Source organism: Phacochoerus africanus, chromosome 1, assembly GCF_016906955.1.
Source record: "Phacochoerus africanus isolate WHEZ1 chromosome 1, ROS_Pafr_v1, whole genome shotgun sequence".
Taxonomy (NCBI): Eukaryota; Metazoa; Chordata; class Mammalia; order Artiodactyla; family Suidae; genus Phacochoerus; species Phacochoerus africanus.
In genome coordinates this window covers 658,590-674,485 of record NC_062544.1, presented here as the reverse complement: position 1 = coordinate 674,485, position 15,896 = coordinate 658,590, and the positions used below count along the sequence as shown (strand labels likewise).

Here is a 15,896-nt window from a genome sequence, read left to right as displayed (position 1 = left end):
GTTCCTCCTGAGGCCCTTTTGACTGAGAAAGTCTCCAAGAACGCAGTGCGGTTTCTGAGCCACACCTGGACGGGCCGGCCGCCCGGCCTGCTTTCTCGGCCGTGGCTCCCGGCCGTCGAGAGTGGGGTGGGCTGTGGCTCTGTGACTTCTCTGGGCATCGCGCGGCCCAAGCCTCACAGACGGCCCCCACTCTCCCTCAAGGTTCAGGATCACCTGCCGTCAGGACAGACCCTTCCCGGGACCCCGGGCTCCAGGTAGAGAAGGGGGCTTCTGTGGCGCGGGGCTCCCTTTCCATTTCAGGGCGGAGAGCCCGTCCGCGTTTCCTTGGAGACCGGCCCTGCCGGCTCCCAGAGTCTCGAGGCGTGAGGCCCCTCGGCAGCAGGGTGTGGCCCGGCCCTCCCGGAGGCCCCCTTGCCCACGGACTCGCCAGACAGAGCACGCGGCCCCCACACCGGCCCGCGTGGGCCTCCCACCCCCGCAGGGCCAGGAGCTGGATGGCAGGCCGCCTCCTGTCTGGACAAGAGCCTGGACTGTGACATCGAAGCCGAGCTGGGCCGTGAGCTGGTCTTCAGGGCGACAGTGTCGGGAAGCAGTGACCACAGGTCTCGGGGTCGGGTGAGAGTGTATTGCGGTGACCTCTGCAGCCACACATCTTGTGCCCCCGCCCCAGCAGACACCACACCCCCCTCAGCAGACGCCGCCCCCCCGCAGCTCTGGACGCCTGTCCTGCGGTGCACTCGGCTGCTTCTGTCTGCGCTGGGCGAGCAGCTGGGCCAGCGCCACCCCCGGGACCCACAGCGAAGGCAGGAAGGATAGGAGCACGCAGGCCGCCTGCACCCAGCCCGGGTAGGGCTTCTCCTCCCGTGAGGGGAACGCCTCCTGTGGAGACACAGGCCATGAGGTGGGCGTCCAGGGAAGGTGACAGGCGGTCCCCACTCTACCTCCCAGACAGGCAAGGCTGGCCCTCAGCCGTGGGAACCATGAGTTGTGGGGTGGGCTCACCCCACCCTTTCTGGAAGCAGAGCAAAGTGGGTAGAAAAGGCACCTCGCAGAGTTGCTCCCTGGGGCATGGACGTCTGGGGGCTCGGGCTGAGCCCCGTGTGGGGCGGGCTCTGAGAGGAGCCCTGGAATTTGGGCGCCGTCTTCTGGAGAGATTGCCCAGGACCCGAGGGGCTGCCCGGCCTCAGTCTGCCTTGGCTGCACCTGAGGGCGTCGGGGTTGGGGGACAGCGCCACTGCCTGAGCCCGAAGGCCCTGACATGGACCTGACAGGACAGCAGTCACAAAAGTTCCAGAAACCTAAGGCCACTCCTCCATGCCTGCCAGGCCATCTGGGGCAGCACCTTCCTGGGGAGAATTTGGGGGTTTTTGTTTTTGTTTTTGTTTTTTGTCTTTTTGCCTTTTCTAGGGCCACTTCCCATGGCATATGGAGGTTCCCAGGCTAGGGGTCTAATTGGAGCCGTAGGCACCGGCCTACACCAGAGCCGCAGCAACGCAGGATCCGAGCCGCGTCTGCAACCACAGCTCACGGCCACGCCGGATCCTTAACCCACTGAGGGAGGCTAAGGATCGAACCCACAACCTCATGGTTCTTGGTCGGATTCGTTAACCGCTGAGCCACGACGGGAACTCCCCCGGGGAGAATTTGGAACAAGGTGCTTCCACGCTGCAGAGAAGGGGTGGTTCTGAGCCACCGGACGGGGCGGGTAGGCCGGGCCCACACAGCTCAGAGCACAGCCCACCCCGGGGTGGGCACCTGGGCCAGGAGCTGGGCCGACGGGACCAGTGCCCACATGTTGAGCGCCTGGGTGGCGGTGTCTCCTCTGAGACCAGGCTGAGCGTTCTCAGCTCGTGGGAAGCGTGGCTCCGCACCACAGCTGTACGGAAGGGCCCATGGGGGCCCGGAGGCCCCCGGCACATAGAAACTGCTCCTGTCTTCCTGCCGCTGGCCGAGGCCCTTGTGCAAGGTCGCTGGGGCTGCGGGAGTTGGCGCTGTTGCCCCAGGGGCTCCGGAGGCCCAGGGAATCGGGGGTCCGAGCAAAGGCCGTCACATGGCCCTTAGGGTGCCCAATGGCCACTGCGAGGGGGCTCTGGGCCTGGGTGGCACCTACGTGCTGGGGGTTCCAGGCCCTGTAGCTTGGGGGCCTGCTGGCCAGGAGGGCGAGGTATGCCACCAAGATAGTCAGCAGCAGCAGGGGGCTGACCACCTTCCAGGTCACCTGCCAGTAGAGGCCAGGCCGCCTCCCGGTCATCCACGCTACGTCATCACAGAACCTGCCACGGAGACAGTACGCTCAGCCAACAGCCCTTGCTGTCACTGAGACGTGGCCCAGGGGGCTGCCCCCCGACCTTTGCCCGCATGTCTTCAGGACGAAGATGACCCCCAGGGTAGGGGCAGCTCGGGGGGACCTGGCTCTGTGAGGGACAGCGAGGCCCCTGCTGGCCGGGCGCTAGGGGGAGGGAGAGCCGCCCCAGGCCCCTGGGGCGGGGACAGAGGCCCAGGAGGGGCAGGACATGGCAGAAGCTATCACCCCTGCAGGGAGCATGTGGGAGCCGAGCCCCCCCCCCCCCAGCACCCACTCCCCGGCCCCACGCTTCACGGCGCCTGAGAGGCCCCTGCCAAGGTCCCACAACCAGTGGGGTCCAGTCCAGGGCCCATCACCGCCAGACCGCTGCCTCTCGCTCCTGTCTCTCACGACGCCAACGCCCCACCTCCCCAGGCACCCTATCCCCTTGCCCACAGAGCAGCCCTGGAGGCCCTGGCCTTTCAGCCTCCCAAGAACTCTTAGAATACAAGGTCAGTGGCCACAGCTTCCAGGGTCATCTGGGCAGAGCTGTGGTCAGCCTGGCAGGTGTGAGCACAAGTGTGAGCACAGGGGTGGGTACAGTGTTAGCACAGGGTTAGCATAGGTGTGAGCACATTGTGAGCACAGGTGTGAGCACAGGTGTGCAGCAGGGCCCCCCCCCCCGGCCAGGTGCAGGTGGGCAGGACCAGTGTGGTGCCTCCTCAGAGGCCTCCAGGAGGGCAGGGCCTAGAGCCCTGGGTGGGGCCTCCCCGGGCCCGAGTGTCTGCCTGTCCACCTGCGCAGCTGGAGACGCCATTTGTCGCCAGCCTCCCCACAGCCAGGTGCGGTGGGTCCTGGGGGCATCTGTGGACGGCTGGGAGCTGCCCTGGGGTCTGTCTGGGGCGGAACCTCGGATGGTCCCTGTTGGCTGCGGCCGCCAGAAAGACCGGCTGCCTGATGTCCACACGTGTGTCCTTGGGGACCCTTGGAGTGGGGGGCGGGGGAAGCCGACTCACCGTTTCATCCCATAAACATAAATGACACCCACGACCTCGAAGAACGCAAAGAAGATCAGGTTCAGGGAAGCCGCGTGTTGGTCAAAAATCTCGAGCCAGTAGTTTCCCGACTGCAGCGTGAAGCCGCTGGCCAGGAGGAAGCAGGCCAGGCAGACCAGCCCTGGACAAGATCCCACGCTCGGGCGTCTGCCCCACCCACGCCTCCCCGCCGTGGCCCCACGCTGCACCTCGGGGCTGGAGGACACACGGGGATGGGTGTGGCCTCAGCCGGACCGTGCGGGATCGAGTCCCCGCCCTCCCCGAGCCCCGACCCCAGACCCCCGCGACGACCCTCGGGCCATCACGTCAGAGCTGTGGGGGCCAGCCCCGCCGGGACGGGGCCGGGGCCCTCGAGCCCTCGTGGAGGAGGGCGTCTGGACAGGGCGGCCAGGCCCTGCCGGCAGGCCCGGCTGGCCACTCACCGGTCAGGACCTCCTTGGGGACCCGTCGGGGCCTGACCCACTGGTCGAAGAGCGGCGTGAGGATGCTCTCCATGTTCCCAAACATGGACGACAGGCCGAGGCTGAACAGCATCCCGAAGAAGAGCACGGCCCAGACCGGGGCCCCTGGCATGTGCAGCACGGCCTCCGCGAAGACGATGAAGGCCAGGCCGGTGCCCGAGGCGCTCTGCAAACGCAGGTCGCGCCCCGGCCCTCAGGCGGGGTCCTGACCACCTGCAGGTGCCCCTCCGAGCGGGGGAGCCTGTGCCTCTGAGCCACCTGCAGCCGGCAGGGGACGCGGGGCCGGGGCCATCAGCCCTGCCACCTTACTGCCCGCCCAGCTTGCTGCCCCCAGTCCCCAGCATCTGCCGACCCTGCATGTGGCTCTTGCGTCCAGGGCCTGGCCCTGTGGCCGTGCTCGGCTGTGCTCCCTGGGCCCTGGGCACCAGCAGCGCCCTCTCCCGGGCCCCCCCGATCCCTGGACAGGGCCCATGGGACATGCTGCAGTTAGGCCGCAGGGTTTTCAAGAAGCTCGGGGAAGCCGAGGCACAGGTCGGCCTAGAGTCCTCCTCTCCTGAGCCTGGGCAAACGTCTGCAGCCATGGCCCCTGCCAGGCCCCTCGGGTACCTTATCCAGGAAGTCCTCCAGGTGGCAGGCCTGCAGGGGGAGCCTGGCCACCCGCTCTGGCTGGGTGGCATTCAGGTGCGAGAGGACAGCTGCGTAGTCGTCCCTGGAGACGCTCTGGTCCGGGAGATCGAAGGCGTTGAGGAGGAGGAGGATGTTTCTGGGGGGGCAGGAGGGGGTGAACAGACCCCCGGGGGCCGGCACCAGGCAGGGTGCCCCTTGGCCTCTGCACACCCAGTGCGTGGGGGAAAGGCTGGCTCGGCCCCAGGCCCCAGGCCCCAGGCCTGGAGGGAGGCGCTCCCTGTGGGTACGAAGGGGCCGCGCCGTTCACCAGGCGCGCCACTACAGCCTCTCTGGAACATTCCGAGGGGTTCACGCTCAGCGGTGCCCGGAGGGCTGGGCCTCAGGATACCAGGGGTGTGGCCGAGTGGGGTTGGAACAGGAACCCGGTGACTGTCCCCTGCAGCCGCCTGGGCACTGGGACACTTAGCAGCACCCCGAGTGGGGGCCTGCACACCTGGCAGGTTCTAACTAGGGAGCCCTGTGTGGAAGGCCACCAGCAACCACCTAACGCCATGGCTCCGATGTGGAGCCATCGTACCTGCATCAGGTCCTGGGGCTGGTGACAAATGACCACGGTCTGGCCCCTTAAAACAGCAGGAACTCAGCCTCTCACGGCTCTAAAGCCGGAGCTCGTGATTGAGGTGTCCCAGGGCCCCGCCGCCTGGGGGCTCCAGGGGAGGGTCCTCCCTGCCTCTTCCAGCTGCCGGGCCTCCGGCATCCCCCAGCGCCTGCCTCTGCGGTCCCGTGGCCCCTTCCTCCATGTCTGCGTGTCCCTTGCTGTCTTACCAGGACACCAGCCGTTGGATCAGGGGCCCGGCCCGTCCAGGACGACCCCATCCTAACCGGCAGAGACCCTAGTTCCGGACCAGGTGCCGTCCCAGCGCCCAGGAGGACCCTCCCCCCAACTTCCCCGGGGAAGATGGCCGCGCCTGGGGAGGGACACTGCGCCCCAGAGCCGAGGGCGCCGGGCTCACCCGTCCAGGCAGCGCCCGTGGTCGTTGGCCGCTTTGAAGCCCAGGACGGAGAAGACGGCGATGGACGCGTAGAGGGAGGTCATGCTGTTGACCAGGGCGATGGTCACCGCGTCCCTCTCGCAGTTGTTCCTGGGAGGTCCCGGGCGTTACCAGGGCCTCTCGGGGTGGGGGCGGGGGGGTGGGGCTGCTGCCCTGTGCCCCAGGCGCCCCCACTCTGCCCCTGGACCTGCCTCTGCTCCGCCCAGAACACATCTGAGGATGTCTCGGACCTCTCCCTAGGGACCTCTTCCCCGGGGACCCCAGCCTGAGGCTGCTCCTGGCATAAAACACTCAGCTCCCACCCCTGGGGCCTCGGGGCAGCAGGGAGCAGAGGGCAACGGGGTGACAGGGGGCAGGGCACCGTCATGGGTTTGGCTGGTATCGTCTCCAATGAGGTGGGCACATGGGCTGCTGCAGAAACGCATCAAGCCCTGGGGCGCCCAGCTCACCCCCACCCCATGCGCCCCCCCCGCCCACCCCACCCCCCCTCCGGCACCGTCTCCCCTCCCTGGCCCCACCCACCCCCGCCCCGGAGGAAGGTTTAAGTGCACCGCTGCTCGAGCCGCGTGGTTTATGATTATTTGCCCTGCATGGGAGCCGCTAGGCACGTCTGTGGCTCCTGTGACCGCGGGGCTGACAACGGGGTGTTCCGCCTCCACGGCCACGTACGCCACTCACAGGTCGCCTGGTTATGTATGCCTTGTCCCAGGGTGCGACTGCCCAGGCGCTCTCCCTGCAGCTCCGGATCTTGCTAGAAGCCGCCCCAGGGCCCTAACCCGCCCCCCACCGCCCTCTGCGGGTGACTCAGGAGCTGCCGGAATCCTGGGTCTGTCCCTGTCAGACGCTCACAGCAGATGGCCCGCCTCCCAGAGGGTCACCATGAAGGGCTTGCTGTGCCTCCGGAGTGGGGCCCCGCCCCCGGCCTGGCTACCTGGGTGGGTTGTAACTTGCAAAAGCGATGTGTCCTCCGAAGGCCAGGGACAGAGAGAAGAAAATCTGGGTGGCCGCGTCCAGCCACACCCGGGGATTCCGGAGGACCTGCATCTGGGGAGACGGGAGACCTGTGTTCAGCGGATAAGCCGCCCCGCCCAGCCTCCTGCTCCAGGACCTCCCCAGGGACCCTCGGGACCCCTCCCACGAGCGGGCCACCCCCTTGGGACCCAGGAACCCGTTAGGACCAGGTGTGAGGGACAGCGGATGCCGCCAACTCGGGCTGCCTTCTCGTGACAGGCAGTGACTCTGGGTCCCTTCCTCAGGGGACACATGTCCCTGAGAACGTGGGGGCATCCCTCTCAGGGCTGGGGGTCAGGTCTGAGCAGCTCGGACACAGACCGTTTGGCCTGGTCCTCCCAGGCCGGGGTTTTGAAGACTTGGGAGTGGGCCGTGAGCCCAGCCCCTGGTGCTCCTGCTGCTGGACCAGGCGGACCCCTCTTCCTGCAGCTGCTCGCACACCGGGGCCCTTCCCTCCCCAGGCAGGGAGGCTGCGCAGCCCCGGGCCCAGGACACTGGGTCCCGGACACTGGATCGCTCAGGGCCCCTGGATCCAGTGGGCAGGCCCTTTGGCGCTCAGACTCCCCGCCTGGTGGGGTCGCGCTGCTGGACGAGGCCCTCGGAGAACGCAGGGTCCGAGTCCCCAGCGGCCTCTCCCCTGAACCTCCCGTTTCACGGAGGCCCCAAGTCCCAGACCAGGCCTCCTCCTGCTCCTTGCCCTGCACCCCAACCCCCCGGGCTGCCCTCCCTGGGGCCCGGGGGCTCACGTCAGGCGTGAACAGATGGAGCAGCCCCTCGGTGGCTCCCGGCAGGGTGAGTCCTCTGACGAGGAAGACGCTGAGGACCACGTAAGGGAACAAGGCGGTGAAGTAAATCGCCTGAAAAAGGCCGGTGGGGGGGTCGGCTCTTCCATGAGTCTGGTCCCACAGGAAGCCCTGAGAGGCAGGCGGGGAGACGCCTCGGGCCCGGCCACGCCCTGGGATCCGGGGACGGGGGTCAGGGCGGCGGGTGTGGGGTCCCCGTGATGCTCAGGCCTGCGGTCCTTGCCCTGTGGGGCGGCTGAGGGGCCGATGGAGCCCGCGGTCGGACCCCCCCCACCCCCCGGCACCAGAGTCTCTCCCTTCCCCGCAAGGCCCCCCGCTGGCCGCTCTGCCCGCCTGCCCACGCCCCCTCTCCAGCAGGACCCGTCCCAGCTGCCAGGCTGGGGAGGGCTGCGCGCTGTTTCCGCAGAAACTAAGCTTGCACATGGGTGCCCCTTCCTCCTGGCCCCGGGGAATACCCAGTGCCTCTTTGGGACGCTCCTAGCGGGATTATTCAGGGTTTCCAGATGGCTCATTGGGCCTGACGGCTGCTTTGGAAATTCTGGTCTCCAGCTCGGAGCCCCCTCACTCGAGAGTAATTACCCCTCCTCACACAGTAACCGAGAGAAGCGCAGCGGCACGCAGACCGGCACACCGCTGCACCCGCGGGCGGGAGACCCGGCAGAAACGCATGGACTTTCATCGCAGTCCCTCAAAGGACAGACATATACCATACTGGACTTATCCAGGCCCAGAGGGAAGCGGGGGCGGGGGGGGGAACCCCGTGTGGGGTGCACCTCAGAAGGCAGGCCTGGGAGCTGCTGGTTCAGGATCACAGCTGCATGGGAACCGTGTAAGTATCAATATATCTTTTTCTCATCATCTAAGTCTCTTTAAAAGACAATCGACTGTTTGAAACCACGTTACCAAGCATGCCCTTGCTTTTTATAACGCCTTGTAAATCCCATGTGTGACTTGGGCACGGGCTCCGGAGGGAGGGAGGGAGGGAGGGAGGGCGAGGCTGAGCGCGGCCTCTGTGCAGCGACGCAGCCTCCAAGACAGGCCGTGATGCTGCAGCCCTGATTCCACCACGGGGTGACAAGGCAAAGACACTCAGAACAAGCATGGAACAGGAACAAAGAACAGAGCAGACAAGCAGAAACGAATACAAGATGACAGGCTAGGTGTTCCCATTGCGGCATGGCGGAAACAAACCCGACTAGTACCCATGAGGACTCAGGTTCAACCCTGGGCCTCAAGATTGGGGATGCAGCATTGCCATGAGCTGCGGTATAGACCGTAGATGAAGCTCAGATCCTGCACTGCTTTGGCTGTGGCTCAGGCTCGCAGCTGTGGCTCTGATTAGACCCCCAGCCTGGGACTTCCACATGCCACAGGTGAGGCCCTAAAAAAACCAAAAAAAAAAAGAAAAAAAAAAGGCTAGACCCAACCGGATCAATAATCAATTCAATGTAAATGGCCTAAAGACCCCAAATGGAAAAGGCAGGGATTGTGGGATGGATAACAAAGCAAGATCCAACTACACAGCTTTCCCACGCGCATCACACTCGAAACCTAAAGCAAAGAAAGAATAAACGCCCTGTGCTGAATTAGGCACGAAGGCTGGAGTGGCTGTTTTCACGCCTCCGTGGACGTCAGGGCAGACTACAACCAAGGGGATGAGGCTCAGTGAAAAAGCACCAGTTCTCCAGGGACACGTGCCCGTCCTGATGCCACGCCCCCCCGACCAAGCCTCTGAACCCCGAGGACAAAGGTGACGGAAATGGGGCGGGGTCGTCTGGAGCCAGAGGGGGACGGGGACTGGGGTCCGGCCTGTGGGCCTTCACCTTCCCGGCGGTCTCGATGCCTCTGATGACACACAGGTACACCACCGCCCAGGAGGCCGCCACGCAGAGCAGCAGCCGCCCCTGGACGGCGCCACTGTCGTTGACGTCGGGGGTGATATTCAGCGTCCGCCGGTACCAGAAGTAGGTCACGGGGCTGGTGTCCTGGCACTCCTGCACGAGCCCTGGAAGCGGGAGGCCTGTCGCGGAGCTGCGGCCAGAGAACCCCGGGCACACAGCAGGACCACTGCCACCTGAATGAGGGGCAGGGAGGCTGGCCGCCCGCGGCGGGGGCCCTCCATGCTTCCGCTGCCCTGGGCGCCCAGCGCAGCTTGTGGGGCGGACACGGGAGCCTCCGGTCCAGACACAACCTGGTATCGGCCGGAGGCAGGGTGGGAAAGAGAGAACCCACTGCTGGAGCAGGCCTGAGAACCGTGACGGTGCCCCCGTCTCGGAGGTCTGCCCAGATGGCGCCCTGGGCTGGGGTCTCCACCTGAAGGCGATTCGGGGAGAGCAGCACCCGCCCTCACCCTCTGGCCACCCGTCTCTCGAGCGGCTTCGAGGGCCCAAGGCTGCTCTGTGAAGCAGCACAGCATCCGGGGCCCTGGGACCCGCCGTGACCAGGCATCAGCAGGCAGGGGTGAGCAGCCCCAGCTTCGAACGCGCAGGCCGGGGCCGGGCTGCGGGCAGTGAGCAGTACCTGTGCGGTTCAGGTCCAGTGGGCAGGTGCTCCAGGGCAGTGGGTGTTGGAAGGAGTTGAGAAGGTACCACAGCACCCAGGCCAGGATGGTGTTGTAGTAGAGACTGACCAGGAGGGACACGGTGAAGCAGCCCAGCCCTGCGGGCCCGGCCGCGGTCAGCGCCTCCCTCGTGGCCGCCCCAGACAAGTAGTCCCGCGCACTGCCCACACTGCCACTCCCCTCAGCTGTCCCGCGGGCTCCCGCTGCCGCCCGCTGGCCTGCAGAGCTTTTGGTGCCTCTGCCCGCGGGACACCTCTCATCCTCCCTTCTGGGCTGGGCAGCTCTCCCCCGCTTTCTAGGCTACGTCCAGACGGGGCTTTCAGACGGCCCGCAGCCACCTGGGTGTGTCACAGGCCTGGACAGTGAAGCTTGGAGCCCCTTTCTGCAGCACCCACCTCAAAGGCGCCTGGGGGCCGGGTCTGCGGGGAGCTCCTGGGACACGTGTGCCCAGGCTGGGTGGCTCAGGACAGCCTGCCCTGCCCAGGGCCGCCCCTGCCCCGCCCCCTGCCCCCAGGTGCTCCCTCGGGGCTGTGCTGCCGGGACCCACCCCTTCGCATCAGGGCACCTGCTGTGTCCACAGGGAACACAGACCGTGCTGTGAGCCGACACGCAGGCACCCAGCACGACGGCACATGGACGTGCCGCCCACCCCGGGGCCGCGGGCAGGGGCAGAGGGAGGTGCGTACCCACTCCGCCCAGGTAGGGCGAGATGGCCCTCCACACCCCGAAGCTGCCGCGGCGCAGGCGCTGGCCGATGGCGAGCTCAACGTGGAAGAGCGGGATGCCCTCGAAGACCAGCGCGATGACGTAGGGGATGAGGAAGGCCCCTGCGGAGACACAGCGTCAGCGGGCCTGGGGCAGGGGAAGCACCCGCGGCCGCCGCGACGGGGCCCCTGCTTTGCGGTCGTGCCGCTGCCGCCTGGCGTCTGTTGGCGGCTTTCACCACAGCCGGGCCGCGGTTCTCACTGAGCCCCGTGACCCCTGGACCTCCCGGGGCAGGAGCTGGTCTGCGACATGGAGCCTTGGCGGGGGCAGCGCCTTGGAGGTCTCTCAAGCTCTGCCCTGAGCTGAGCCAGGGACCAGCCCTCCATCCCCTCACCCCAGTCTGGACGCTGGGAGGTGGACCCAGCTGTGGCGGGCGAGGGCGCCGTGGTCCCGGGGCCTGGTGGGTACAGCAGCCTTTCTGAGCCACGAGGCAGCTGGCCAGAGTGGGTGTGGGAGCTGGGGGCTGGCCTCCCTGAGCCCACAGCCCTGCCAAGCCTGTCAGGGAGATGCCAGATCCTGGCAGGAGCCCCTGGATGTCCCCACGCCATCATGGGGGAGGACCGGGCCCCAGCGGCAGAGCTGGCAGCATTGGCGTCTCGGGCCCCCAGGGCTACAGGGCAAATGGGGCTGCAGGTCCTTCTGCCAGTGACCCGCCATCGGTGTGACTGGGGACTCAGATGCGGGGGCCGAAGGTAGCTGCCCCCAGCTGCACAGCCAGGTCCTCCCCCCCAGGGAGCAGCACAGGCAGTTAGGCCCCTAACCCATGCCACGGCTGAAACAGTGGGCACCTTCCTTCCCCTGCTGTGCGTGGGAAGCTCGGGTTCAGCCTCCAAGAGCCGCTTCCATGAACCCCAGGCCCTGGGTCCTGGGCCAGGGCAGCCTCTCTGGCTTTTTGTGTCTCTGTTGGATGCTTTGACACAGAGTGGGGGCTCTGGAGAGAGCAGGTAGCCCTGGGGCCCCCAGCCCATGCTGGCCTCTGACAGGTGTCATCTATCCAGCAGCAAACAGGCAAAGGCACCTGCAAGGAGAAAGCTGACCACTGGGCAGGCTCAGCCGGGATGGACGTATGTGCCGGATGCCCAGGCAGGGACAGCAGGACACCCGTGGGCCGGGGCTGGGGGCTGGAGGAGTGTGAACAAAACCGGGTCATCCAGGGAGCCCCTGGGGGAGGAGGCTGGTTCCAGGCCGGGACCCAGGGCCCAAGCGAGCTCACCATCGGCCCTCCCTGCTTCCCGCCCCGTCCCCATCCCATGGTGACATCCCATGCAGGCGGGCCTCCTGGCACCCTCGGGCCTCCAGGCGCACATCTGCAGCATGACAAGAACAGACACTAACAGCCACACGGGGCTGCCTGGCTGGCTGTCAGGCAGGGGCTTGCTCCGCTGTCTGGGAAGGGCTGCAGCCTCCAGGCTGGCCAGCTCCTGGCTCCAGGTTCCCCTGCTCTGAGGGGAGGCCCCAGCCGACGGGCCCAGGTCGGAGGCACTTCGGGGCTGGCTGAGGTCAGTAGGACAGGGAGCAACCCAAGGAAAGGGGGGGGGCGGTCTCTCTCGGAGCTGCGTTTCCATGTGCAGGGAGAAGGGACGGGAGCACTTCTGTGACCACGAGACCGAAGCCGAGGGCCGAGGCGCCTCTGCCCTGCGCATTTGAGCCCCAGCAGGGCCGTGAGGACAAGGACTCAAGTCACACACGAGGCTGGGGCCGCGCCCCGGTCCAGCCTGGGCACCTGCTTCCCTCCCACCGAGCACACAGGAGGCCTGGGTGAGCGGACGTCATGCCGTGAATCACTTCTGCGCGGCTTGACGGGGGAGCATGGACCCGTGAGGGCCAGCGGTCGGGGAACCCATCCGGCTCAGCCCCTGGGGCCCCGGGCGTTTCCTGGGGGACGACCGAATCCACTCCGGCTGGCGTCAGCCCTTTACCCTCCCTGGTTTATGCTCCTGGAGGATGGGCTGGTGCCAGAGGAACCGACCATGTGACTGGCTCTTTCAGCCCCAGCCCGCCTGCAGGGAGACTGAGTTGACCACTGATCGGTGGTCCTTTACTCAAGGACGCCCCCACCGCCCGCCCGGGGCGAGCGGAGCTGCTGGGAGGGGGAGCAAGGGGCTCTGAGCCCCTCCCGCACCTCGACCTTCCCCGCTTTCACACGCCAGGTCCTGAGCTGCGGCCCTCAGAGCAAACCTGTGAGCCCAAGGAAAGGTTCCCTGAGTTCCCCAGCTGCAGCAAACCACCGAACCTTAGCAGGGGGCTCGTGGGGCCCCTCGACTTTGCAGCCAAGGTGCAAGAAGCTGTAGGTGACTTGGGGACAGGCTACTCCAGGTTGGCGTCCAAGGGGGGCCAGCCTTTGGGAGGGAGCCCTAGCCTGTGGGGTCTGTGCCGAGTTCAGGTGGCGACAGGATTGGGTTGTGTCATGGCACCCAGTGGGTGTCTGCTGAGAATCGGAGCCCTGGTGGGCGCGGGGCTGACCAAGGCGCTGGTGCCAGGACCCACAGCCCATCGGGGGCAGCCACTGTGGACGGCTGGCTGCCCTCAGTGTCGCCCCCCGGGAGGTCCCACCCCCTGCGTGAGAGGTTCTGGCCTCAGCACACACACTTCAACCCGCTAAGGAAGTGTCACCGAGAGAAAGCAGGTTCTGCCCAGAGCAGCAAGAGCCAGGGCTGTGGAGAACCACCCGGGGTCTTCACAGACACGGCACAGAGCCGGGGTGACGCATGTCGTCACGGGGCCTCATGTTGTCAGGAGCGGGACGGGCCTCCCAACCCAGCAGGACCGTCCACGCCACGCCAATGGCCCGGCTGGGCGCCCGTGTCCTTGCTCACAGGGGGACGTGACGCAGCAGCCTTCAAAGGAAGAGCGAGCGGGGGCTCGCTCTGCCAGGCCCGAGGCGCGCGACAACGCGGCAGGACTCAGTGCACCATTCGGTGTCCTCTCTGCACAGGAGTCTGGGACAGGGCAGCGCAGAAATCGCGGCCTCTTGATGGCTCCACCTTCCTGGCTTCCTCGAGTGAATCCCAACCCACAGCACGTGTCAGAGCCCTGCGGTCGGCGGCCTGCGTCGCCACTGGGCTCTCGCGGTCCTACCATCATCCTGTGACTCACGGCACCAAGCAGCTTTTGCCGCAGGGGGACACGCGAGTGACTGAGTCACTGCACGTTTCTCTCTAAGTGTTCTGCTGAAGTGTCACCCTCCTTTCAAAGGGGGATGAGGACGGGGAGGGGAACACAGGCCTCAGAGGCGAGGGTGCAAATGCAGTGACACAGGCTGATGGCCTGCCTCTCCCCTCAGAGTCCCCCGAGGGGGTCAAAGCCGACAAGGGGCCCCGTGCGGTGTAAACATCCTGTGACCTTTGGCCAGAGCTCCCACATCTGGAAACAGATCTCACAGAAGCGTCTCCAAGGCCCCGGGCACAGGTGGAGCCGGGCTGCCCTGGCCCAGGGCACTGACGGCCTTGCTGCCCGGACCTCGGGGGACGCAGGCAGCAAATGGGCGGCGAGGATCCCAGAAAAGTGAGGTCCGGGCCCTGGGGCCCTGGTGGCTCTGAACAGAGGGTCGCATTATGGTCAGGGACGCTCTCGCAGATGGTCGGACCCCGGTGTGTGGAGCATCGAGGAGGCCTGACCCGCCAAGGGCACGGGGGCCCCCTGGGGCCCCAGGCCTGCCGCCTGTGATTCGGGGTGTCCTGAGCTTTCCGGGCGCCCTCAAGGAGGTGCTGGCCAGCCCAGCCAGGAAGGGCAGTGCGGGCGCCAGGAGCCCCAAGCTCCCGCCGGGCGGAGGGTGCCTCGAGGTCCGACCCCCACACGGGACGAGGCACCTGGAAAGCTCCCATCCGGGTCTGCAGACGACATCGGGCCACGTCCCACGTCCATCCCCAAGGGCAGCAGTCCTGCCGGCCTGGGGCTTCGCGTCCCCAGGAGGGAGGCGACACCAAGGGAAGCAGACCACGGGGTAAGAAGCGCCCCAGGCCGGCTGCCCCGGGCCCTGACCACGGGCTCTGACCACGCGCTTGGTGCCCGGAGCCTGAGCTGAGAGACGACTCTGGCTCTGCCTGCAGCCAAGGCTCCTGGGCTCGCTGTCCAGGGCTTGGCAGCAACGCCGCAGCTCCCGTGAAGGGGCCGGGCGGCCTGGCGGGCAGCACCGCACCCCCCAGGCTGACTGGGCCCTGGCAGGGGCACGAGAGTAGGGACCGACGGGCAGGAGGGCGCAGGCTCACCTCCCCCGTGGGTCTGGCACAGGTACGGGAACCTCCAGAGGTTGCCCAGGCCCACGGCGAAGCCCACGCAGCTGAGGAGGTATTGCAGCTTGTTGTCCCACTGGGGCCGCTCATCCTCCGCGCTGGCCGAGGGGGGGTCTGGCCCCGCTGCGCACGCCATGCCCGCCACCCGCTTCTGGCTGCTGGGGTTTGGAAGCCGAGAGCTGTCTCCCCCGTGGGTGGGACTTTTCATTATTTAAAGGAAAACCGGTGGAGCCAGTTAATTGGTAACAGCAGGTCCTGCTCTCACCATGCAGCCCCTCCCTGACCCATGCCCTCGCCTGGCCCGTCCTGCCCGATGCAGAATGCCTGCAGGCTGCGGCCACCACCAGCGCAAGGCCACAAGGACCCCGATGCTGGGGCACACTTGGTTGTTTTTATGACAGTGGTTTACTTTTTTATTTACTTGATTGGGAGGTAGTTGTAGATTCATGAGGGGCTATGAGATACGAACTGCCCAGTGCCCATGTGCCCAGCTCCCCGCCGTGAGACCCATGCGCCCAGCTCCCCACCGTGAGACCTGTGCCCCCAGCCCCCGCCCCACGAGACTCGTGCCCCCAGCACCCCCGGGTGACATCTTGCAAATATCTTGCCGCGTCACAGCCAACAGGTCAGCTGAGGACAGGCAGGTCCGTCACCGGAGGGTCCCTCTGTCCCCCTGAGGCCACCCCCTGGGGTCCTGTACCTGCTCTCTGTCACTGTAGCTTTGTCATCTTGAGAACGAGCTTGGGGAGGCCTGGTCCCCTGGAAGCCCCTCGGCCAGGTGGGAAGAGCCGCCCCTGCAGGGCCCGTCAAGCTCCCGGTCTGCGGCTCCCCGACAGGCTGAGCCGTGAGCAATGAGCGGGGGGATGCCTGCCCGCAGGGGTCTGGTTGACGTGGCATGAAGGCCGTTTAATTTTCCAAAGAGCATCCCAAACGTCTCAAACTGCCTGAATGTGAGGCTTCCTCTGGCTCCAAATGCTCCTCTTCCAAGGACGGGCGGGCCGGATCCAGAAGGCACACCCGGCCCTCTGCCCAGGGAGTCCTCGCCT

At 66.6% G+C, this 15,896-nt stretch overlaps 1 protein-coding gene across 2 annotated transcripts; it reads right to left on the bottom strand.

Annotated features, from left to right (window-relative positions):
* Window positions 1–603: 603 nt before the first annotated feature.
* Window positions 604–15,028, bottom strand: SLC6A18 (solute carrier family 6 member 18). 2 transcript variants are annotated; one of them, XM_047796597.1, is made up of 12 exons: window positions 14,827–15,028; window positions 10,540–10,680; window positions 9,814–9,951; window positions 9,117–9,298; window positions 7,237–7,347; window positions 6,411–6,523; window positions 5,441–5,569; window positions 4,407–4,563; window positions 3,762–3,966; window positions 3,301–3,460; window positions 2,111–2,273; window positions 604–879 (listed from the first exon to the last, which is right to left on the bottom strand). In XM_047796597.1, exons 1-12 carry the CDS (start codon window positions 14,984–14,986, stop codon window positions 688–690), a joined length of 1,851 nt encoding a protein of 616 aa, XP_047652553.1. In that variant the 5' UTR covers window positions 14,987–15,028; the 3' UTR covers window positions 604–687. The 2 variants fall into 2 exon arrangements, with proteins under 2 accessions (XP_047652553.1, XP_047653307.1); XM_047797351.1 differs by having other exon boundaries at window positions 6,411–6,517; window positions 14,827–15,021.
* Between the last annotated feature and the right edge of the window lie 868 nt (window positions 15,029–15,896).

Coding starts and splice junctions, on each gene's coding strand:
- SLC6A18 (XM_047796597.1), bottom strand. CDS start 14,986: ATGGCGTGCGCAGCGGGGCCAGACCCCCCCTCGGCCAGCGCGGAGGAT. Junction 10,681..14,826: donor GTGCCAGACCCACGGGGGAG/GTGAGCCTGCGC, acceptor GTGTCTCCGCAG/GGGCCTTCCTCATCCCCTAC. Junction 3,967..4,406: donor TGGAGGACTTCCTGGATAAG/GTACCCGAGGGG, acceptor CTGCGTTTGCAG/AGCGCCTCGGGCACCGGCCT.